Source organism: Zalophus californianus, chromosome 10 (genome assembly GCF_009762305.2).
Source record: "Zalophus californianus isolate mZalCal1 chromosome 10, mZalCal1.pri.v2, whole genome shotgun sequence".
NCBI lineage: Eukaryota > Metazoa > Chordata > Mammalia > Carnivora > Otariidae > Zalophus > Zalophus californianus.
The window spans coordinates 84,683,464-84,709,751 of record NC_045604.1 but is presented as its reverse complement, the minus strand read 5'-3'; the positions used below and the strand labels follow the sequence as shown (position 1 = coordinate 84,709,751).

The 26,288-nt window shown below is 41.8% G+C and overlaps 1 protein-coding gene and 1 long non-coding RNA gene across 2 annotated transcripts in view; one reads left to right on the top strand and one right to left on the bottom strand.

Moving 5' to 3' along the window:
- Positions 1-5,052, top strand: part of GPR139 (G protein-coupled receptor 139) — a 39,918-nt gene extending 34,866 nt beyond the window's left edge. The window contains exon 2 of the mRNA XM_027613031.1: positions 4,118-5,052. Coding sequence (XP_027468832.1) covers positions 4,118-5,052 — 935 coding nt within the window. The remainder of the gene's footprint in view (positions 1-4,117) is intronic.
- The window catches only part of LOC113933180, a 214,298-nt gene that overhangs the window by 101,175 nt on the left and 86,835 nt on the right, over positions 1-26,288 (bottom strand). The gene's annotated exons all lie outside the window — the stretch shown is intronic.

The window sequence follows — 26,288 nt, the reverse complement described above, 5'->3', positions numbered from 1 at the left end:
TTAGCTACTTGTGTGTTTTTCTATACTTTGAGTGGAGATTCTAAATGTGTGTAATACCAATTTGTTTCTACATGAGCACACAGAAGGTAAATGCTAAATACTTTTTGAAAAGATTTCTAAATGAATAAAACATTTTGGAATACTTTTCAACAGAACACAGCAAGACTTTAGTAAAAGAGAGCTATAAATGCAAAAGTATAGGGAGAGCAAGTAGAAAATCAATATAAGCATTCCTTATAAACCCAACTCTTCATGCTTTTCTCACTTCAGGGCCTTTGCATATGCTGTTTCCCTTGCCTGAAACACACTTTTTACTCCCACCCTTTTTACCTACTTACTTTCTACCGGTTTTCCAAATTTCACCTTGAACATCATTTCCTCAACAAAGCTTTTATTGACCACTAATAACACTTACAGCTTTCAATTATACATTTTCTGCTGTGGCTCTTCAGCTGACATTTTTCTTGCCTAAAATAAGCTCCATGAAGGCAAGACCATCCACGTCTATTTTGTTCAACATCCCCTCCCAGGGCATAGCTCACAGTCAATGCATAAAAACAATGCTGAATGCATGAATAAACTTTTGAAATTTCAGGTTTACAAATACAAAGAACTTTGCTTTAATGGGACGTCTTTTCTTAAGAGTGACTTAAAGTAGAATTCACTCATTATTTTTCTCTTTTGCATACAGTGTAATATACCTGCATGGTACCCCCACCCCTACTTGAATTACCAATATTGTAGAGTGGTTTAGAGCATGGGTGTTGGTCCCAGGTTTGCATCCTGGCTAATTTATATAATCAGTACCTTAAATTTCCACCACTTCAAAATGTTATTTCAAAGTGCCTTGAACAAGAGCAAGAAAAGCACAGACATAAAACAAAAACAAAAAAACTGACAGTAGCAAATACTGAGAGGATACGGAGCAACTGGGATCTCATACTCTGCTGCTGGGAGTGTAAATTAGTAAAATCACTTTATAGAGCAATTCAGCTGAATCTGGTAAAGATAAAGATGCACATACTCTAGAACATAATACATGTACTTCTACATACATACTACCCAAGAGAAATTCTCACATATAAATACTTCTCATGGAGAGTCCTATCAAGTTGTTAACTATAGCAGTTTTTTTTTTTTTAAGATTTTATTTGAGAGAGAGAATGAGAAAGAGCGAGCACGAGAAGGAAGAGGGTCAGAGGGAGAAGCAGACTCCCTGCCGAGCAGGGAGGCCGATGTGGGACTCGATCCCGGGACTCCAGGATCATGACCTGAGCCGAAGGCAGTCGCTTAACCAACTGAGCCACCCAGGCACCCAACTACAGCAGTTTTTAATAGCAAAACCTTGGAACCAATCTAAATGTACATTGTTTTATACACACACACACAGACACACACACACACATCTACCCAATGTGTATATATACATATAGACATATATATGTGTGTATATGTGTCTATATAATAAGCGTGTATATAGAAATATATAGAGACGTGTATATACGTATAGATATATCTCTATGTATGTATATATGAAGATAAATTATAGTAAGTTTATACAATGGAATGCTATATAGTCATTAAACGGAGTGAATGAGAGCTACATATACCAACAAAATAGGTCTCAAAAACATAATGCTGAGTGGAAAAAGCAGGATGTAGAATGGACAGTTCACTATAAAGTAAGGGGATGCAAATGGGGCCCTGAAGATTACAGCACAGTGGTTGCCTCTAGGGAAAGAAAGGAGGAGGGAGGAGAAAGAATGGGCTTGGGGCAATTTCAAAGAGGACTTCAGTTGTATCTATATTGTCAGTTCTTTAAAAAAAAAAAATAGCTAAAATGTTCCTCATCAAATTTTTAAAATTTTACAACATAGGACACTACTAAGAGAGTGAAAAGATGGCACCTGTGTGGCTCAGTTGGTTAAGCATCTGACTCTTGATTTTGTCATGATCTCAGGGTCATGAGATCAAGCCCTGCATCAGGCTCTGCCCTGGAGCCTGCTTAAGATTCTCTCTCTCCCTCTCCCTCCGCCCTCCCTCCACCCCCTCACCCCCGCTCATGCTCTCTCTCTCAAAAAATTAAATTAAATTAAAAAATAACTGAAGCAAATATGGCAAAATGTTAAAATTTGTTTAATCTGAGTGATGAGTGTCCCAGGATGTGTATGTTACAAGACAATTTTATAAATGAACTATTGTATAATATTTTTTTTTGTATAATATTTTAAAAGGTGAAATTGAGAAAGGGATATCTAGATGCCAGCTCTGTCACTGGACTTCAGAAAAGGGACATAAATTCTCTGAGAATTTTGCAAAATAGGATTAACAGTGTTGACTGAAAATGAATGAGATTAAATGTGCAGAATGACTTCTAGATATTACCCATCAGAATATCATTTTAGAATGAGTCCCTAATGGGGCGCCTGGGTGGCTCAGTCGTTAAGCGTCTGCCTTCAGCTCAGGTCATGATCCCAGGGTCCTGGGATCGAGCCCCACATCGGGCTCCCTGCTCGGGGGGAAGCCTGCTTCTCCCTCTCGCTCTCCACCTGCTCGTGTTCCCTCTCTCACTGTGTCTCTCTCTGTCAAATAACTAAATAAAATCTTAAAAAAAAAAGAAGAATGAGTCCCTAAAGACTTTCCAGATGTGTCTAATTCAGAGAGACATTTGTTTTTAAAATTGATCAGAAATTAGATACATGCATTTTCAGGGGCGCTTGGCTGGCTCAGTCTGAAGAGCGTGTGACTCTTGAACAGAGTCATGAGTACACACTGGGTATATAGATTACTTAAATAAATAAAAACTTAAAAAAAAGAAAGAAAGAAATTATATGCACACATTGTCAAAACAAACTGGACCCCCAAAAAATAATTGCTACTGTTTATTAAAAAACTATATACATGCATTATATAGACATGTACAAAGACAAACTATTTATTACTGTGATGGCCCTGTGGGAGGGGTACTTGGGGGGTTGAACAACAAGAAGGGAAATTTACTTCTCTCTGCTATTATTTTTAACAATGTACCATATTGTGGACTACAACTCTTCCTCGATCTATGATGGGGTTACATCCTGATAAACCCATCATAAGTTGAAAATGCACTTAATACACCTAACCTACCGAACATCATAGTTTAGCCTAGCCTACCTTAAACATGCTCAGAACACTTGTATTAGCCTACAGTTGGGAAAAATCATCTAACACAAAACCTATTTTATAATAAAGTGTTGAGTGTCTCATGTAATTTATTGAATGCTGTACTGAAAGTGAAAAACAGGATGGTCGTACAGGTACAGACGGCTGTAAGTTGTGTCAGTTTTAAGTGCTCGTGATCACGTGACTGACTGGGAGCTCTGGCTTGCTGCTGTTGCCCAGCATAACAAGAGAGTATCGTAACGCATATCGCCAGCCTGGGAAAAGATCCAAATTCAAAATCCCAAGTACAGTTTCTACTGAATGCCTACAGCTTTTGTACCATAGTAAAATCAGAAAATCGTTAAGTCGAACCATCATAAATCAGGGACCATCTGCACCTACTCTAAAAATATATAGAATTTATCTTTAAACTAATCTGAAGGCCATGATCTTCTCCACGCTTTCAATACTAAATCTATGTAAAATGGAAAGGTCCTAAAATCCAGGTTGCAAAAAGGTTCTTAAGAGGTCAGTCTCCTTCCTGAACACATGAAGGAGGGAAAGCCGTCCCACCCCGTATTTTCCTGCATGCACTTGGACAAAAGAAAGAGCATGGGATTTGGAATTAAGGGATCTAGGTTTGGTTCCTGTCACCAGCACTTACTAAGTGTGTGACTCTGAGTTCCTTAAGCCCTCTGTGCCCCAGTTTCATTTCTGAAGTGAGGACAATGGCAGCACCACCTCCAATGATTGTGTGAGGAATAAATAAACTACAATATGAGCACAGAATTTTGTCAAAATAGTATCCAGATGGCTGTATGAGATACAATTTGTAGTGCAGAGATTGTTCCTCAAAAGCATTGGTTCGGTCCCTTTGGCTGCCATGAGAGTACCCATAAATGTATGCCTATGGCCCCAAAGTAGCCAATAAAGTCATCTCATTCCAGAGATAAACCAGATTCTCTTCTCTCCACAGCAAATATCCTGACAGTGATCATCCTCTCTCAGCTGGTAGCTAGAAGGCAGAAGTCCTCCTACAACTATCTCTTGGCACTTGCTGCTGCTGATATCTTGGTCCTCTTTTTCATTGTGTTTGTGGACTTCCTGTTGGAAGATTTCATCTTGAACATGCAGTTGCCTCAGGTGGCCAATAAGATCATAGAAGTGCTGGAATTCTCATCCATCCACACCTCCATTTGGATTACTGTTCCATTAACCATTGACCGTTATATAGCCGTCTGCCACCCACTCAAGTACCACACGGTCTCCTACCCAGCCCGCACCAGGAAAGTCATCGTAAGTGTTTACATCACCTGCTTCCTGACCAGCATCCCCTACTACTGGTGGCCCAACATCTGGACTGAAGACTACATCAGCACCTCCATGCATCACGTCCTTATCTGGATTCACTGCTTCACTGTGTACTTGGTGCCCTGCTCTATCTTCTTCATCTTGAACTCAATCATTGTGTACAAGCTTAGGAGGAAAAGCAATTTTCGCCTGCGTGGCTACTCTACAGGGAAAACCACTGCCATCTTGTTCACCATTACCTCCATCTTTGCCACACTCTGGGCCCCCCGCATCATCATGATTCTCTACCACCTCTATGGGGCGCCCATCCAAAACCGCTGGCTGGTGCACATCATGTCCGACATTTCCAACATGCTGGCCCTTCTGAACACAGCCATCAACTTCTTCCTCTACTGCTTCATCAGCAAGAGATTCCGCACAATGGCGGCTGCCACGCTCAAGGCCTTCTTCAAGTGCCAGAAGCAACCTGTACAGTTTTACACCAACCATAACTTTTCCATAACAAGTAGCCCCTGGATCTCGCCGGCCAACTCCCACTGTATCAAGATGCTGGTGTACCAGTATGACAAAAATGGAAAACCTATAAAAGTATCCCCATGACCCCATAGGCTTGGCACCTAGTGCCTCTGTCTAATCTATTTCCCAGATGGGAGGGTAGCCCACTTAAGAGTGCTAATCTGATTTCCTGTCTCCACGGACTGAGCAATTCTCAGACTGGTAGATGAGAAAAGATGGAAGAGAAGAAAGAAAAGCATCAGTCTTGTTTTCATTTATGCATTCATTTTCACAATGTGACTTGACAGCAAAAGTTCCTACCAGTTTGAAGATACCTTTGGAGATTGTGTCTTCATCCTGTGGCCAGTGAGGACACATAATAAACAGTCCATGACTTTGCGCCTTGGCACCATCTACAGCCATTGGGAACCGCTCATTTATGTGACACACCAAGCCACGGTAGCAGGTAGCTGATTCCACACTCTTCTTCCAAGAGCTGAGGTCAACCATCACTTCCCTGTGCCATCCCCAGCAGCTAACAAAGCTGACCAATTTGGGATTTTTCGAAGGTGCCCTTTGTCTTAGAGAAGGTTGTGGTCTTGAAGTATCCCTGGAACCCTAAACTACAGAATGACACTGTGGGGACAAGGGAGTATTAATCCCATCCAAACTCTGGCCAGAGCTTCTTTGGAAAGGCTCCAAATCAACATAACTACGACCCTCAGACCTGGGTCTAAAATGCAGTCTTTCTATTCGCCATTATGTATAGATTTTACCTATCTCCTCCAAAATAAAGACCCCGCCTGGTGGGGGGAAAGGAGGATCTCTTGAGCCCAGAAAAACAAAAAAATAAGCCCACTCTTGCCATTGTTTTGATCCATCCTTGTGTCAGCTGTGTATGATCCCTTTACTCAAGAGCTTTCTTATTGCGGTACTACTCAAGCTTCCTGGAGAAGCCCTTTACGTGTAGAGTTGCCAACCCTGCCTCCTTGCTTGCTGAAGCCCTCACCAAATTGTTTTATTTGAAGTGACTTCCAAACAGGATTTAATTTTTAAGGGTCAGGAACTGTAGCTCTCCAGGTGTGAAGGGAGGCATTCTCCACTCTGCCCCACAGTCTAGCTGGCATTGCTATTCAGCCACAAAGGCAGATATAATTGACATGGAAAGGTGCCCATATTGTTTGCTAGTCTGCCCTTTGATGCATATGGCTCATTAGGGTGGTTCCAGCTTTCAGTGAAGCTATTTAATCCAGATCTTTTGCAAAATGATAAAATATGAATCTATTTGTTCTCCCTTTGCCTGTCCAAGGCAAGAACAGCTCTACAATGGAATTAATAGGGGCTTCCCTGGGATTTACCACTCATGTGTGCACACACACATGCAGACACATGCTTGATTATAGTAGGCTTCTATGTATCCTGTGATGTGTTTTAAAAGGGAAACCCATGCTGGAGTTCCTCTTACTTAGCCTTTTTAAAAATTTCTCTTCCAGGTTCCCAGTATTTTTCCTGTTTTGGAAGAAATCTCCCAAAATGATTTTGGAATTGTATGATATTTTTGGTGACCAAACAAAAAGCAGACAGTCCTCCTGGAACACTTGGTTCCTCAGGTTGGATTCTTACTACATTTTTAGTCCTAAATTGGAAGGCATGTCTACCCTTTTTAAGGGAATTTGCAATAAATGAGTGTGGTAGAAAAGGCCACTGTGCAACACATGCCCTAAACTTTAGTCAATGCCCTCAATACTAATTCAATATAATTTTAGGTTACAGTAGTCCTGATGATCCTAATTCCTACTCCTTCTAAATGACTGCAGTAGTCTCATCTTACCCAAAGATTAGATTCTAAGTCAGTGCAAAAGAAAAAAATCTGGCAGAGCCAAAGTTACCTCTGCAAAGTCATCAGGAAGGAGCCATGTTGGAGACCTCATTCTATCCCTTATAAAATCTAACTCAGCGAAGTTTTTCTCCAGCAATAGAACAGATTACCTAGATCAAGGACAAGACAAAGTTGGTGTCCACTTAGGGACTATATTATATGACTCTAATGTATCTTAATGAGAACATTAAGATCACACTGATACAGCAAAATGCTCCCATTAGAAGAGGTTCATGGAAATTGTTTGAGGGACAAGGAGGTTAGTATGTCCTATGTCACACTATCGCCAGGGCATATGTGCATCCCGTGGAATGGTAGGCAGACTCTACATCCTTTAAATTACATTTCTTTCTGTTTCTCTTTTGCCAAGCACGTGTAGTCTGAACATGTCGTGTTCATTAAATGTGTGTATGATGCGATTCCACCATACCCCCTTATGAATGAACATTGACCAAAGGCTACCTACACCGAATATATATATATATATTTATATATATATTTATTTTTTAAACACATAGCTCAAAAAATGCTAATTTGAGCTATATGTGGATGAGTCACAGTGCAATAGCTATAATGATTAAGCAATTCCTCTTTAAGAATGTATGCAAGATGGAAAATATGTGTGTGGGTCTCAGTGCTCTCTGCTCCACATTTTTTATTGTATGTAAAAACTGTTGATTTTAAAAAGTTTAAAAAACTGGGTGTGCATTTGGAATGTTTTCCTCATACACTCATTTATTACTTCTCGTACCAATAGAGGCTGTACCAAGTAGTATTGTGATCTTTTTTCCTTCTGACTATATTTTATATTTTGATAAATAATATTTAAAAGAGGTCTGATTCTTGAAGGCATTTCAATGAGTTGTCTTCTGGTTAAAATGCATAAGAGTGCCCACTGGGTTAGGTTGATACATATGTCCTAAACTTTATTTCAGATAATCTATGGACTTTTAATTTATCATTTATAGTAATAACTGTGGACAATAATGATAAGGCTTAAAAAAAAAACAACTTTTAAGCCTTTTCTTTCAGGCCAGTTTTGGAAACAGAGCCTTGAATTTTGAAGCCTGTCTTGTAAACAGCTGCTGTTGATGGCATTTAAGCAATTGCCTTATATCAGGTTTTTTGTGAAAGACTGTTAACTAGCATCTCTCTTGTGTGATTTGTGTCCTTGGCTGGACATGCAGTGATGCTACCTACACATGTACATGCTTTTTATTCGACAGTTCAAGCACTGAACTGTCTCATGGGGAAAGAAATGAGGAGCATGACAGACAAACCATAAAAGACAGACCATGAGAAGGTATGAACTTCCATTTTGCAAACATTCTGCAAGTGGAAAATTATTTTGCACAGTTGGTGCCTACTGGTCCAACATGAGGGGCCTATCTAAAGTGAATTAAAGACTATAATGTTGTCTATTCCAGTTCAAAGAATGGAATAGAATGTTACCATAGAAGAATAGTAAATGTTCATATTTTCTTAATTAGATAACATATTGTGTTTGAACTTGTTTGTATTATAATAAACTCTTAACATGGTGCACTCTTGGTGTTTGGAATTTGCATATATGTTCAAGCTATGGCAGAACTTGGACTAAAAATTTTTAAATGAGCATTTTCCTTATGCTTTATGCTGGTACTAGAATGAGACCTGAGTGCCACCTGTCCCTTAGTTAGCCAGATATATTTCAGAATTTAAGACCACTGAACTCTGTTTCCTATAATCCTAATTAGGTAGTTTACTGGGTATAAATCTGAATTCTCTTCGACTTCATCCTCTACATGTCTTCGAGACAGCGATGGCTATAATCTAAGTGGAGAACTAGCACAATGGCTAAGAGCTTGGACTTTTTTTCTTTTCATGACTTGTTTGTATCTTTTGACCCCCTTCACCCATTTTTCCCACCTTCATCCCCCACCTCTGGCAACCACCAACTTGTTTCCCGTATCAGAACTTTGTTTTTGTTTTGTTTTTTAAATTCCACATACAAATGAGATCATGCAGTATTTGTCTTTTTTTTTTTTAAGATTTATTTATTTGAGAAAGCGAGAATGAGAGAGAGTACATGAGATGGGGGAGGGTTAGAGGGAGAAGCAGGCTCCTCCCTGAGCAGGGAGCCCGATGCAGGACTCGATCCCAGGACTCCAGGATCATGACCTGAGCCGAAGGCAGTTGCTTAACCAACTGAGCCACCCAGATGCCCCAGTATTTGTCTTTTCTGTCTGACTTATTTCACTTAGAGTAAAGCCCTCAAGGTCCATCCGTGTTGTTGCAAATGGCAAGATTTCATTCTTTTTTATGGGTGAATAGCATTCCACTGTGTATATACACCACATTTTCTTCACCCATTCATCTATTAATGGACACTTAAGTGTTTTCATACATTATAATAGCTTGACAATGGGCATGTCCCAGCTCCCCCATTTACGAGATGGGTGGCCTTTAACAATTCCCGTAAGATCTCTGACAGACTGTCCTCAGATAGAAAATGGTGCAAAATTTAATTTTTTCCAGTTGCGTGCAAGGTAAATAGAGGTTCTCAAAGTCAGGAAATCAAGGTCTGGAGTCAGTTATGGCAGGCTATAACTTTGCTGGCTGTGCAACTTCCTAGCTGTGTGGACTTGGGCAATGTTCTCAATCCCTCTGAGTCTCAATTTCTTCTCCATAAAATAGGGCTAACAAGTAATTCCAATATATTCCTCATGGGGTGATTATTAATGGTAGAGCTAAAAAGAGCTTCCAGTTGCACATCATTTTACAGGTAAGGATACAAGGCCAAAAGAGGTTAATGATTTTGTTCAGAGTAGTCACTAAACACTTCCTGCTTTCCACTTTACCTCACTGCCTTCTCTGCAAGATTCTGACTCCTCTCCCCTCCACCAAAGATCACATTATTTTGTGCCCTTTTTAGACCGGAGTATATTGCATAGTTTTCCAACCTTTCAAACCCAGGTCATCCAAGCATGAGATATATTATAACAGCATCATAATTAAAACACTTGGCTTGACCTTTCCCTGAGGGAGAATTTTTTTTAAGTTGACTCTCTGGAATCCTAACCATAGCTCTTAAACTAGCTATGCATTTCCCACACAAACCACCATCAATTCTGACAGCCACCCACAAACTATTGTCACAGTCTATCTTTGCATCAACTTGGAGAATGAAAGTAACTTACAAGTTGAGAGGGAAGTACAGAAAAGCAAGGAATTTGCTGAGAAGGTGGCAAGCAGAAGCTGTAAGGCATGGCCACAGCATCCTCATTAATTTTGTTCATCAACTCAGGAAGGCGGGATAAAAGTGAGTTGATGAAGGTTGAACTGTTAAATAATAATCCTTTTATTAGTGCACTCAGCTAAATGTGATGGCTCAGCCTCTACGGAGGGTGTGCAATTAATCCATGTACTTGCCAGACACAACAAGAGGAATAAGAGACTTGTGTCTACTGGGATAAATAGATACTGTGAATTTCCCAGGTTTAATGGGAAAATGTGTCACTGTCATGCCTGAAAAAGAAAAGTTTTTTGATTAAACAGGAGCAAAACAGAGCTACAGTGAAGAGATTCCTTCTCATCAACTCTCCACATGAGGAGTTTACTATGTCCACAGAGCTTTGTTACCTAGTGAATGGCAATAACACAGTATTTCTCTCCACTGGAGAAGAAACAAAAGCATGTGAGACTTAAACTCAAGTATGAGAGATCCAGATCAAACCCAATAGTGATGTCTATTCACTCCACAAATGGAGTTCTTAGCATCTGCTTCTCTGGGTATATTTCCAAATGGACTGTACATCAGAGCCCTGGAGGGGAGCAAATCTCACTCAGATGGTTTCGATGAAAAGCCTTTAACCAAGAGACTTTTTTTAAATGGTCTCAACAAGATTAAGGGAACCAACAAAAGCAACTGAGATACCTAGGAACTAGAAATAATAGGAAGACTTACTTCTCTAGGCCTGATGGAATAACAGGAAAAAATAGTATTAGTGCAGCTCAGTGTCGGCAGAGCTTTGGAGGAGAGGCCTTCCAGCAAGCAGTGACACACCACTGCCAGAGATGTGATCCCAGAGAGCAAGTGGAGGATCCCCAATCTCTTTTCCTTCCCTCCGATATCATGCTGATGCCCCCACTGGCAGAGCTCAAACAAAAGTCAGCCAGGAAGGGAGTGTAGGTGATGAGGTCCATAGTGACCAGGCCTCAAGGCACAAAACAGTACAAAGTAGATCAAGGGTGAAGTGTGACAGACAGCAATTGCAGAATAACGAGCAAAGCTTGGATTCTTATTTTACTATCACTGAGTGCTGGAGAGGATCTTAGAGGTTATTCCACTCAAATATCAAAAAAGGAAGGAAGGAAGGGGGGAGGGAGGAAGGGGGTAAGGAGGGGAGGGAGGGAGAGAGGGAGGGAGAGAGGGAGGAAGGAAGGCAGGGAGGAAGGAAGGCAGGGAGAAAGGAAGGAAGAAATGGAGGAAGGGAGGAAGAAAGAAAGAGAGAGAGAGAGAGAGGGAGGGAGGGAGGGAGGAAGGGAGGAAGGAAGGAAGAAAGAAGAAAGAAAGAAAGAAATTAAAGCCCAAGAGATTGCCTTGCCCAAGGTCACATGACCTAGATGTTGGTAGGTCCTCCTTCTAATGATTTTCTAGCACATACCCAGAAACACGTACTGTCGATCTTCACAAGCTTGCTTTCCAACCATCATAGTTAGAATTTTCTTTCATTAATCCTCAGCATCTTCGGATGTCAACAAGAACATGGTATGACAGAAATGAGGAAGCTGGGTGCTCATTTAGCAACCACTGTCCCAGGCACTCCTATGGTCGTTCATTTATTTGACCAATATGTGTTGAAATATACTATCTGCCAAGATCTATTCTAGGCATAGTGATTCATTAGTGAGCAAAACATACAAGGCTTCTGCCTTTCTGGTACTTATATTCCAGTGCGAGAGACAATACACAAGAAAGCAAATAAGGTAATTTCAGGTAGTGGTAAGTGCTAGGAAATAAATAATAATAAGTGATGAGGGTCAGGCAGAAAGAACATTAGATAAGTGAGTCAGGGAACGTCTTTTTGAGATGGTGGCAACAGAACTGGATCCCAAATTAAAATAGCCATACAAAGAGTATTTCAGGTAAAGGAACCAGAAAGTACAAAGACCCTGAAACGATAATAACCTTGAGTGCTCATGGTACAACACAGTACATAGTGCTGTACACAGTAATCCAGGGGAAGAGTGATACGGAACAAGTCATGGAGGGGCAGGCAGGAGCAGAATCATGTAGAGTTCTGTGGGGCCTGGTAAGGAACTTGGTGGAAAGCCACTGAATAATTTTAAGTAAGAAATTACTGTGATCTTCTTACCTCACTAAACCATCATAACAACTCTTGAAGAGGAGTGTTGTTACCTCCATTCTTCAGATAAGAAAACTAAGTTTCCCAGGGATTAAATTAAGCTTGCTTGAAGTCACAGTGAGTAATTGATGAGTTGGTATTTAAGCCTAGTCCTGTCTGGTTCCAAGAGCCACTTCTTTAGGCCATCTTGACATGTTTTCCTTCACATCCCACACTCTCTCTTCTGAATTAGCAGCTTGTTCCCATTAGCCTTTTCATAATCCAAAGTTGATATTTAGACTAAAGGCACCCTCTAATTCCAGTAATGAAGAGTCAGAAATCATCAGGTCATGATAGCATATGGTTCTATTTCATGACCCAATCCATGTGTCTGATGAAATCTGACAGAGTATCAGTCGCACAAGATAGTGGATGAAAAAATATAGACTCTGCTGGCAGGTAAGGCAAAAATATACATATATATACAACCTTTTAAAACTTTTTATAAGTATAGGGGCGCCTGGGTGGCCCAGTCGTTGAGCGTCTGCCTTCGGCTCAGGTCATGATCCCAGGATCCTGGGATCGAGCCCCGCATCAGGTTCCCTGCTCGGCAGGAGGCCTGCTTCTCCCTCTCCCGCTCCCCCTGCTTATGTTCCCTCTCTCGTGTCTCTCTCTGTCAAATACATAAATAAAATCTTAAAAAAAAAATTAAGAAATAAAAATAAAAATAAAAACCTTTTAGAAGTATATACTTTTCTAAAGATTTTATTTATGTATTTGACAGAGAGAGAGTGAGAGCACAAGCCAGGAGACGGGAGGGAGAGAGAGAAGCAGGCTCCCTGCTCAGCAGGGAGCCCAATTAGGGGCTCAATCCCAGGACTCCTGGGATCATGACCTGAGCCGAAGGCAGCCGCTTAACTGACTGAGCCACTCAGGCACCCCAAAAGTAGATACTTTTAAAAACAAACTTCAATAATATTTTCAATGACATTGTTTTACAAATGCTCTTATACACAGATTTCAAGTCTTGGTCCTTCAGCTTAGCAGCAGGCCCTTCAGAGCACTTGCCTGTGCGTCTGTCCATGGTGCTGAAATCATTTGACCACGACTAAGATTCGAGCAAGAAAGGCAGTATCTGTTAAGGAAAAAAAATTTTTTTATTGTTGTTGTTTGGGTTTTTTGGTTTTTGTCTTTTTAGAGAGGGAGAGAGGTGGAGAAGGGACAGAGGGAGAGGAGAGAGAGACTCTTAAGCAGACTTCATGCCCAGCATGGAGCCTGATGAGGGGCTCAATCTCACAACCTGACCTGAACCAAAATCAAGAGCCCGATGCTTAACTGACTGAGCCACCCAGGTGCCCCATGTTAAGAAAATTTTATGTATAAAGATACATATTTGCCCCCTCTCATTAAAAAAGGAACGGGTATAGTATTATTTACTTTATGAAACTATTTAAGATAGGATTTCTTACAAAGCTCCACTGGGGCCTTGCTCCTCTAACCGTGATCCACCTAAGAGCAGCATCACATCAGCATCACCTGGGAGTCTGTAAGAACTGTGGAATCACAGGCTCTACCCCAACCTGCTGAACCAGAATCTGAATTTTAACAAGATCCCAAGTGATTCATACACACATAAAATGAGAAGCATTGCACTGCTCTACTTTAAAACAGTGGTTTTTACACCCTTGGGAAGCTTTTTGAAAATCCCAATACCAAAGATGAAACCCAGACAACAGGATTTTTTTAAGTTCCTTGGATAATTCTAATGTACAGCCAAAATGGAGAACCACTGACTTTTTTTAAAGCAAACTTTATATCACTACCACAAATGGAAAACCAGTATTACCTGCCATAATTACAGAAACCATTTTTAAAAGGCCAAAGATTGTTAATAATTCTTACTTTATACAACTGTCTGAAACTAACATCTATTCTCCTTTTGTTAAAAAGACAAAAGATAGGTATGAAGGGCCTCCTACCACCATATTGAGACTTTCTCCTTAACCTAATCAGAAGGATTGACAACAAATTAGAAAGGGAAATTTTTTTCACAATGCACTTCGATGTTACTGAAGCCAAGCCTGTGTCATCTAAACCCACTCACACACCCTTTGTTATAAGCTCTATACTTTAGGAAACATTGATCTATTAAATAAGGAGCCTTCAGCAGCTTCCTTACTTTAGTGATTCCCAACCTTAACTATGTCCACACTCTACACCCGGATCAATTAAATCAGAACCTAGGGAAATGAGCCCAAGACATAAGAATTTTCTAAAACCTTCCCCGGTGATTCTGATACACAGCCAGGACTGAGAACCACTTGCCTGCTTGGTAACACTTGGTTGGCTGTAAAAACTGGGAAATTATAATACAACTTTCCCAAATAGTCTGTCATGTGGCCATTTCCCTAATTCAGACTTTCCCCAAATGGTTGAGGTTTCACAGTGTGTGTACTTCTCACTGCTGAAGATTAAGGAGGCTGACAAATCATACCATCTACCCCTTCACTCTGAGTGTGGAACCTGCTGAGAAAAGACTAGTGGAGATCAATTATCAGTTCTATTACTGGAATGGTGCAATGGAGAACATCAGATGAACTGACAGCCAATGGACTTCCTACCCAACCAGTTTATATTTTGGCTCAAACACTCTCAAGTCTGGGACTGCACAGAAGATAGCTGCAAGCAGAATTTCTGTCCCCCAAGTAGAGTCCAATCAGTGAGGACAATTAGAGATGGAACTCTAGACCCTCCTCTGGAAGCCACACCTGACCATAATCCAGTTAGGATTCTCACATGGAAGATGGGAGCATGGAAACAATTCGTCCTTTCTGGAGGCCTGAGAAGTAGAAAGATAAAGTGGCTTTCTCACATATATGGTGTTTCTTCTTCCTCTTCTACAAATCAGTCAAGGCTTTCCCTCTCCACTGGGGGTGGAGTGAAAAAGAAGGGTTGAGAGAAGTTACCTTCTAAATACTTCTGACAGATCAAAATTTCCTAAATTAAGGGTTAAGATAGAACTATTAGAAAGAAAAAATGGTTCCCCCTATACTCACCTCCTCATGACCCAGGAAATTTCACAACCCACAAGCAGACAGTCAAGCGTGCTGCACTGTTAAAATACTTAGAAAAAAGGCAAGAAAAGATCCTTCTGATCCTCCAGAACCTCATGTCATCAAATTAGGGCTACTGGGTGCCTCCAAAGGCATAATTCTATCATCAAGTTCAGAGAGTCTCAGCCCTGGCCTACCTATCACTCACTGCTGGCACACAGTTCTCTAAAAGCTCTGAAATAAAAAATAATTTCAAGAGACTTTAATTAAAATAAGGATGCCAAACAGCACTTTTAGGAGTGAACAAAAGTGGTACCAGTATCAGACACCTTCATAGCACTTTAACTCCCAAAGGTATGTTCCTGGTGTGCAGGGATGTACGTCATGCAGATCTAGGTGCAAATCCTGACTCCACCACTTGTCAGCTCTGTGACACTGGACAAGTTACTTCCAGTCTCTGAGGTACTGCTGCATCATATGGAAAGTAGGAATAATGATAGTACTGACTTAAAAAGGGAGTGGTGGGAGTTACTTACAATATTTTTTAAGTATTTGGAACATATATGTATTATTCATAAATTGTGTTATTGTTATTTAGTTCCTCATGATAGGGACAAGAGGAACATTGCAAATTCCAGGACTTCTCTAGGAAACTGGGTCACCTTTGCGATGACAAGGCCACTCCTGGGAAGAAAGCGTTTAGCTATGTCATGTTCTGGCTTTCTCTCTTTTCCAAAGTGGAGAAAGCATATCATTCATTGCAGTCATCCAGTGACAGTCCCTGAAAAAGATAGAGCCTCAAGGATTTGGAAGACAAGGGGCAGGCCATCAGTCACTCCACAGTCAATTTCAATACCATGAAATGTGGCCTCCAGTTATACCCTAATTCTTTCTCTCAAACAGTTTGCATCCACTGGTAATCTCTGGAGTGAAACGTCAGCCTTCAAGATGATGTGATGGAGGCTGCATAAAGGCCACTTGCTCATCTCATTAGGGTTGCCAGCACTTGGCTCCAGTGATGAGAAAAATGGAAATAGTCCTGCTGGTGGGTGAGGGTTGATACAGGTGACCTGTCCCCAAGATGTCAAGTATGTCTCCAGGGCTCTGAAAGAGGACACAAATATTCCTCAGCTGGAGACAAGGGCGTCTTGTTATTGCAAATTAATCATTTAATAAATATCTGATTTCTAAGAGGCTACAAGGAAATGACTCCCTGTTGTTATACGTATGTGCCTCTTAGTGTATCTGATTTCTGGGGCATGGTGATGTGTTCTGACATTGCTGTCCCTATGAGGTCTGCAAGGGAAAGGCCACAGCTGTGAGAAGAAAGGACAGGGTCTTCCCCAAGAATGACGTTATCATAGCATGTCGTCTGGGGAAGAAGCAGGCCACTGGACAGGGCAAAAGGAAATGGGCCTGGAAAAGTAGGAGAAAGAGCACAGCTTCTTTGCTTGATTCGGACAGTCTAGATGCCTACAATAGGTTTCCTGGGAAGGATATGCTAAAGGTGCGGCTTGAAGCCAGAATAAAGAGGACTGGGATGGTTCATCTTTCCTGAGATTTCTATTAATGAGACTGGTCTACCTAGAGGCAGTTCTACTTCAAGTTTTAGTATTTCCTTAAGGTTCTCTTTGATGGTTTTCTGCCATAGTCCCAGACCTTTAGCAAAGTCCTATTTAAATATCCCATCTTGTCTTGGTGGAACTGAAATATTAAATGAGAGTGTATCCCCAACCAAGTTGAGCACAGTTGTAGAGGTGGTAAGGCCCTTCCAAAGAGAAAGTGAGTAGGATCAACCTCACAGTGAGAGAGACTGTGCCTAAGGAGACAGCAATACTTTTGAGAGGTTAACTTCTCCCTTTGGTTTACACATATGCTGCTAGATTATAAAAGGATTTAACTGATGCCATATTATCTCAGTCCAGAAAAAGCTAAATGTATAATAATGTGAACATGCCCCTGCCTCACCATCCTATGGACAAACAGCTACATTAAAAATGTTCTATTGGAGTCAATCAGAGAAAGACATGTATCATATGACCTCACTGATATGAGGAATTCTTAATCTCAGGAAACAAACTGAGTGTTGCTGGAGTGGTGGGGGTGGGAGGGATGGGGTGGCTGGGTGATAGACACTGGGAGGGTATGTGCTACGGTGAGCACTGTGAATTGTATAAGACCGATGAATCACGGATCTGTACTTCTGAAACAAATAATGCAATATATGTTAAGAAAAAAAAAAGAAGATAGCAGGAGGGGAAGAATGAAGGGGAGTAAGTCGGAGGGGGAGACGAACCATGAGAGACGATGGACTGTGAAAAACAAACTGAGGGTTCTAAAGGGGAGGGGGTCGGGGGATGGGTTAGCCTGGTGATGGGTATTAAAGAGGGCACATTCTGCATGGAGCACTGGGTGTTATGCACAAACAATGAATCATGGAACACTACATCAAAAACTAATGATGTAATGTGTGGTGATTAACATAACAATAAAAAAATTTTTTTTAATGTTCTATTGGGCGCCTGGGTGGCTCAGTTAGTTAAGCGACTGCCTTCGGCTCAGGTCATGATCCTGGAGTCCCGGGATCGAGTCCCACATCGGGCTCCCTGCTCAGCGGGGAGTCTGCTTCTCCCTCTGACCCTCTTCCCTCTTGTGCTCTCTATCTCTCATTCTCTCTCTCTCAAATAAATAGATAAAATCTTTAAAAAAAAATGTTCTGTTAAGAGGCACCTGGGTGGCTCAGTCGTTAAGCGTTTGCCTTCGGCTCAGGTCATGATCCCAGGGTCCTGGGTTAAGCCCCACGTCGAGCTGGCTCCCTGCTCTGCAGGAAGCCTGCTTCTCCCTCTCCCACTCCCCCTGCTTATGTTCCCTCTCTCTGTGTGTCTCTCTCTCTCAAATAAATAACATCTTTTTTAAAAAATGTTCTGCTAATCATAATGTCCCTAAATTTTTCTGTCTTGCCTGTGTGTGTTCCCTCAGGTCCCCCTTCAATATTTCTGGGTGTCTCTGTGATCATTTAACATGTTCTCAATCTGTTAGCTATTATGTCCACATGGAGTCTTCCCAGTTCTTCTTCCTCTATTGTCCCAGGTCCTCCTTGCTGATGTCTCCCAAACATGAAGAAATTCAGAGGACATCACTGTTGTCATTACTGACAGAGACCACCATGAAAAGGCCAACAAAAGCTAGAACAGGACCACATTCCAAGCACAAGTGAGAAATGGTCTCTCTTCCAGGTCAAGTCACCTTGGCATGCATTTGGAAAAAAATCATGAAAGCTCTAACTATAAAGAGACAGTTCATAGAAGAGGAAATCTAGAGGTGAATGAATGAATGAATGAACAAATGGATGAATACATACATACATACATACCATGTCCTAGTTCACTAAAAATCAGGAATGTGAACATCAACAATTTTCACATCTCTTAGATTGACAATCATTAAAAGAAACACACAGCCTCAAGTGTTGGGTGGATATAAAAAAGACAAATACCTATGATGAGAGTGAAAACAGGTATAAGCACTTTGAAGAGAAACTAGGCAACACAGAGAACAACCTCACCACCAAACATATTTCCAGCTGCATACTTTAGGGAAAAAAATCTCATGCACATCCTCAAAGACATGGGTACCAGCATGTTTATGGCAGCATTGTAGCATTAGCAACAACTTGGAAATAGCCTACATGTCCATCAAGAGAACAATGGTTAAATAAATAGGATGCTACATCACAGAGCAAATGTTCATTCATTACATAATCTCCTCCCTACAAGTGCAGGCAGAACCTGTGACCTGATCCTAACCAGTTGAATATGGCAAAGGCAATAGGATGTCACTCTCATGATTGCGTTACATCACATAAGACTCTGTTAGACTACAGTGAGAGAGTCTTACTGGCTTTGACAAATAAGCTGCCATGTTGTGAGAGAGCCACGTGGCAAGGAACTGTGGGTGGCCCTCCAGGATTGAGACATTGCCCCAAGCTAACACCAAGTAAGAAGCATGGCCCTCAGTCACAGAGCTACAAGGAAATGAATTCTAGCAGCAGCTTGACAAGCTTAGGACTGAATTTTCCCCCAGTCAAGGCTCTCGATGAGAATGCTGGACATAATTCCATATAGCTATGCTATGCTTATCATGCTGAGTGGATGTGTGCTGCTATGAAATATCATTGTCTTCATCACCCAGTTTTGCTCATCTAAACACACACTGCTCCAAAAAGACAATGCCCCAGTTCATCAAGATCTTTGAATGCAAGCAAAATTCTGAGTTGGATGGGTCAAAGCATGCCACATTCAGTGTATAATCCAGAACTTGAACCTCATTCTATGGTTTGTTCTGGCTGTGGCCACATTTTCATTCAGGCAATGTTTTAAACATGTGTCAAAGTTTAAGCAGCTCATCATTAATTCTTCATCTTAAAACACCAACCAATTCTTCTCTAGCATGGGGTAAGTGAACTTTTTCTGCATGATAAATAATGACGACAATAAATAATTTTTTAAAGTAATCTCTACCCCCAACATGGGGCTCAAACTCACAACCCCGAGATCAAGAGTCGCATGCTCTACCAAGTGAGTCAGCCAGGCACCCCCCTTTTTTTCTAAGTAAAAGATGATAAATAATATTGACTTGAGGACCATACTATCTTTGTCACAATTACTCAACCCTGCCATTATAGTGTGAAAGCAGGCACAGACAATGCATAAATAAATGAATGTGCCCATGTTCCAATAAAACTTTATTTGCAGGGGTGCCTGGGTGGCTCAGTTGGTTGAGCATCCAATTCTTGGTTTTGGCTCAGGTCGTCATCTCAGGGTTGTGGGACTGAGCCCCATGGCTCCATGCTCAGCAGTGGAGTCTGCTGGAGATTCTCTCCCTTCCCCTCTGCCTCCACTCCTCCCCCAGCTCACACTCTCTAAATAAATAAATAAAATCTTTTAAAAATAAAATAAAACATGTCATTTTCCTACTTAACAAACCATGGCAGACCCCAGACTCAGAGTTTCCAATGGGCAACAGTACCTGAGTAGAACTTAATATTGTGGGTTTGTTTCCCCCCGTTTATTTTCATGGCTGTCTCTTATTTATGGCCACTGATTGATAATTGGCTTTTCATTCCTGATATAAATATATGACATAAATATTATATAAACTTTCCTTTTAAAGTAAATTTAAGGGGCGCCTGGGTGGCTCAGTCGGCTGAGCGTCTGACTCTTGGTTTCGGCTCAGGGCATGATCTCATGTGTCATGGGATCAAGCCCTGGAGTGCACTTTGTGCTCAGTGGGGAATCTGCTTGAAGATTCTCTCCCACTGCCCCTCTGCCCACTCATTTCTCTCCCCACCTAAAATAAAGTAAAATAAATCTTTAAAAAAAATAAATTTAAGGTAAGTCATTTAAAAAAAAATTTAAGGAAGTCTAGAGGCAATATACAGACATGGCAAAACAGTGAAGGCGCTATAAGAATCAGACATTACAGATCGCGAGAGTGATGCCAGAGAAGGAAAGGAATTTCTCCTAGATCACACAGCATGCAGAGACTGAGCTGGAATCAAACACCAGGTGTCTCAATTCCCAGTTTTTTAGTCTTTCCAGTAAACCAGTCCTCACGCTCACTAAACAAGTCCCCTTGTTTGCACTGGATAGCCCAAGCTGAAATCCCATCAGTGACCCTTTTTCCTCCCTCTTTGTAGAGGGGCACCTTGTTGACAGTCACCAGTCAGGATGGTGGAAGAGGGAAGCCTTGTCTATCGGCTCTAGCCTCTCGTGCAGGAAGTAGAACAGAGCCCTGACAGGCCTGAGGAAGCAGCCAGTCAGGGTCCAGGGCTCAGGGAGCTGTGTGGTGCTCTATCCCAAAACCTTGTGAAGAATCAGGAAGTTCCAGCAGCCACTGGTGCTGATGAGAATACATAAGGAGTCTGGGGAGGATGCTGAGGTTGAGAAGAGGGCCGTGGAACCTGATCCCAGCAACAGGGGTTTCTGGAGGCCAAGGGGCCAGGTCTGCTCAGAACCAAGGACAGAGCCTGCGCTGCCCATGTCCTAACTGAAAATTGCTGTTGTGCCAGTGGGCATGAGTGGTACTTGTGTTGCTCACTACTATATCCCCATGTCCTGACACACAGCAGACACTCAATGAAAACCTGTCAAATGGCTAATGAAGGTGGACCTTGAGTAAGAAAGAAAGGGGGGGGGCGAGAGTGGGGTAGAGGAGAGAGAGAAAGAAACAAAGGGGAGGAGAAGGGAGAAGGAAGAGAAAGACATCTCTGTGTGGGCAGAGATTGTCTAATGTCTTCCCCAATATTTCTCCAACTGGTAAAATAGTACATAGCACATGACAAGACTCACATGAATACCTTTTGAATAAATGAATGAATGAATAGAAGGGAAATATGAAACATTCATAAATAACTATAATAACATTTAAAAGTGGCAACAGTCAAAACCATTCTAATAGACAGCATTTATTGAGCACCTAGTCTAAGCACTCAATGGACATTAATGATGTTAACCATTGCTACTGTCACTTGCTGAACACCAGACACAGCGCTAGGAGCTTTACATGGATTATCTTACGTAATCCTCAAGGCAAGACCTCTTACCAACCTCATTTTACAGGTGAGATAACTGAAACTCTGAGAGACCAAGTATCTTGCTCAAAATCACTCAGCTAATATAGAGAATGGTGGAATCAAGACCCTCATGCAGGTCTATGTATCCCCAAAGTCTGGGATCTGTCCCTCATATGACTATAATTAATATGACCCCCCAAGATTAAGAGTACACTTATCATGATGAGCACTGAATAATGTACAGAATTGTTGAATCAGTATATTGTATACCTGAAACTAATATAGCACTGTATGTTAAATATACTGGAATTAAAATTTAAAAAAATAATATAATAATAATAATAATAATAATAATAATAATATGACCCCCAAAAGGCTAGGTAGACTTGACAGGTGTTTAAGAAGAGTCAATCAGACAGAGATATGGAAGAGATAATCATCAAGGTATTACTGGGATTCACCAAGACATGGGACTCTCCCACCTTTCTAAGCATACACTGTCTTAAGGCAAGGCACAGATATGTAATTTCTTTGACCAATGGTATTTGAGAAAAAGCGACCTAAATCACTTTTTGTCATTTGAGAGTCACTAAGTGATTGTGCTTTCTTTTCCTGCCAAAAAATTAAGAATCTGGACTAAGCCAATACATGGAGATCAGCCACCCAAACCCACAGTGATTTTTAAATGAGAAATGAATGTGTGTCAAGTAACTGTATCTAGGTGATGTTTGTTATGGCAGCATCACTTTGCCTACCCTCAGTACTACAATGATAACTATGAAAGAGTAACAAAGCAGTGGCACCTATAAATATGAAATAAAGGAAACAATGTTTGCATAAAAGAATCTATTAATGGATATCAAATGAAAGAGAAAGGTTTTCAGTCTGCTTAAAAATAGAGGAGCAATATCAAACCTCTTGAAAAGGTGATACAATGTGGTAGATAAGTAGAGTCTGACTGACCTGGATTTAAATCCTGTCCATTCACTCACCACCTGGATGGACTTAGCCTGTTTTCTCACTGGTAACATGGGATTGACAGTAACACTAACCTCACAGAGTGGTTAGGAGTTTTAAATGACACTATGCACATGAAGTGCTCAACACAGTACCCAGTACAGGGTAAGCCCGCAAGAAATCTATTATTACCGAAGAAAGAGGTGAGGGTTGCTGGCAGAAATGAAAAGCTTGAGATTCCCCCTTCCCAACAATGCCCTGTGAATCCTGAAGGGGTTAAACCAAGACACACGTGCATACGCGCACATTCATACACAGTCACACGCACAGGCACACGCAGCCCACACACTGCCCTTTGATTCCTCTCCCAAGGCAGGAATGGAGATGAGGTCTGCCAACTGTGCAGCCCTAATTGCATTTTCTCCCTGAAAGAGGGTCTGGTGCAGAACACCTGCGGTCCAGCTCTACGTGACAGCAAGGCTGTCGTGCAGGCAGTGGTGGCACAGGCAGCATGCAAATTCGGGGGCTCTGGGACCTGAGACCACAGCCAGACATGGCAAATCCCTGGGTGCCCCTCCCAAGTGCTGCCCCCATCCCAGAAATGTTGCTTCCTGTGCAAGGCTAGGGGCAGTCTGGAATTTGCAATTAATCCCCTTCTCAAAGGCCCCCAGGGACTGGGAGCAGAGAAAGAAGGGTCCAGACATTTTCCTGATGTCCTGGGAGGCAGAATACATAGCATGCTATTGAGAACACAGGGTTTTGAAAAGCAGGAAAAAGGCACAAAATCAAGCTCTGACATCACTAGCTGTGTAATTTAAGCAGGTACCACACACTCCATGAGAACTGGTTTCCTCAACTTCCAAACAGGGTACATTGTCATGAAATAAAATGAAGTTCAACATGGAAAGGTAAGTACAACAATAAGCACATGTGCAGCTAGAGACGAGCAAAGAGAAAGGAGCAAGAAACTCCATCTGGACGGAAAGGAGCCCTCGTTCACGTAAGACCCCTGGAGAAGAGGACATCCAAGATGGGTCTGAAGGATGAAGAGAAGTCTTTCCTGTTGGAGAAGATATGGGATGGCTTTATGGGTAGAGGAGGAAAGTCAGCAAAACGGTGTGGTGGAAATCCTAAACTAGCAGAGATTACTGAAGCAAAACATTTAAGAAAGGGGAAAGCAAGAGCAAAGAGTAGGAAATCAACCATCAAGACAGACCTTGGAGATGTGAAGCTTAGATTTAGCCTACAGGCAATAAGTGGTCATAAAGGACTTGGAGTGGGAGTGAGACATAGTGAGATCTGCATTTTAGAAGGACCACTCATGGCAGCTTTGTGCAGGAGGTTCTGGAGGACGATGAGGCTACTTCTCATATAGGCAAATGGTGACAGGGGCCTGGCGCTGAGCTCCGAGTTAGAGCAGAATTTAAGTAATATCTCTATCACTTTGAACAGGAATCAAAACCTATAGCAGTGACCCAAAGGTAAAGAAAATATTTGAAAACAAAGACCTGGAATTGGGGGGAGTGGCTACTCCACCTGCCACCCCGGCTTGCTCCATCTATTGTACCTTCTCTATTTGAAGGAGAGCATCATTTGCTAAAACCAGCTGTTCCCAGTTTCTTTTATTCACTTTGTCACTCATTCATTCATCGCATGAACAGCATCTACTCCTTGTGAGGCACTGTACTAGGCATGGGCACTGAGGATCCACAGCAAACCAGAAAGATGTGGTTCCTGACCTCCTATCACTCTCAGTCTAGTGGGGACATAGGTACGAAACTATCAAACATAATTAACTAAAGAATTCTGAATTGTCAGAAACAATGAAGGAAATCAATAAGGCACTAGAGAGAAAATAGTACCAGTTCAAACTAAGAATCCGGAAAATCCTCCCTGATTTGAACAATGATCAGCAGTTAGCCAGCTATCAGTTAGGCAGGTGAGCATTCTAGGCAGAGGAAGCTGTGTGTGCAAAGGGCCTCAGGTGGGAAAATGTTTGGCATGTACCAGGAACTCCAAGAAGACATGTGTTGCTGGAGCAAGTGATCAAGCTGGGAGAAGCACAGAATGTCCTAGAGGGGGCCATATAGATCTTGGTGAAGAGTTTGGATTTCATACTAAGTGCAAAGGGAAAAGCCACTGAAGTATCTGGTTAGGAGAATAAATGGTCAAGTTTACATTTTATAAAGATCTCTCTGACTGCCCAATGCAAAATGGCTTATAAGAGAGCAAACTGGCCCCACGCATGCAGGGAGGAAAGGATTACAGTGGTGCAGGCAAGAGATGATGTGGGCTTGGGCCAGACTGGTGAGCATGGCCACGGACAAGTGGGTGCCAGGGAAAATTATTCGGGGGAAGAGAGAAGCTACCTATTTTTATTTTTTTTTAAAGATTTATTTATTTATTTGAGAGAGGAGAGAGAGTGCACAAGTGGGGGGGGAGGGGCAGAGGGAGAAACTCTTCAAGCAGACTCCATGCTGAGCACGGAGCCCGATGCGGGCTTGATCCCATGACCCATGAGATCATGATCTGAGCCAAAACCAAGAGTTGGACATTCATCCAACTGAGCCCCCCAAGCACCCCAAATTTACCTATTTTTTCCTAAATCTAGCTATTTTTAAAGCTCACTTTGAAAGGAAGAAATTTATAAATGTCACCACCATCTACGCAGTTTGTTAAGCAGGAACCTAAGAGTTATCTTTTTCTTGAGTGATGCCTCTCCACTCATCAGGAATTAATCACTGCTCATGGTTCCCTGTGGCCCTAATTTCCGATGGAAAATCAAACACTGATCTTCCTTTCCTCCTGTAGTGGGCTGAATTTTGTCTCCCAAAAAGATATGTTCAAGTCCTAAACCCCAGTACCTAGGAATGTGAACTTGTTTGGAAATAGGATCTTTGCAGATATAATCAGGATTTAAGTTAAAATGAAGTTATACTGGATTAGAGTGGACCCTAAATCCAATCACTGGTGTCCTTCTAAGAGACCCACAGGGAGAATGTCATGTAACTACAGGGGAAGAGATGTACTTCCAAGCCAAGAAACACCAAGGATTGCCTGTGACCACTTGAGGCCCAGAAGGGATTTCTCCTTCACCCTCTGTTAGTTTGCAAACTGGTTCCCATATGGGGTAAGCCAGGAGAGACCAAAGAAGAGGCAGGCCACTCCAGATGGGTGGCTGGCAGAGTTAATAAGCAAGGGAATTTACAAGGCTCATCTTTGGCACTGCAAGATGAGTAGATCCCTGCACACACCTGCCAGAATCTTAAAAGTTTATACAGGCCTTAACGGGGTTCAATCACATCTACCATCCAGATGATCTCAACAACACCTGACTCTCTGAAGGCTGCATCCTTGGAACAGCTCCTAGTGGGTAGAACATATATTCCAAGGACAGGGAAGGGAGTAAAGAGCCTCTAATTGCCCAGTACCAGCTCTCGGGTCAACCTGCAGTCACATCCACTAGATGACCTCCTCTAACGCTTTCCCAGGGATTCTACATCTTAGCATCTCAATCAGGCTTTGTCACAGCACTCAGACCTTAATCCATG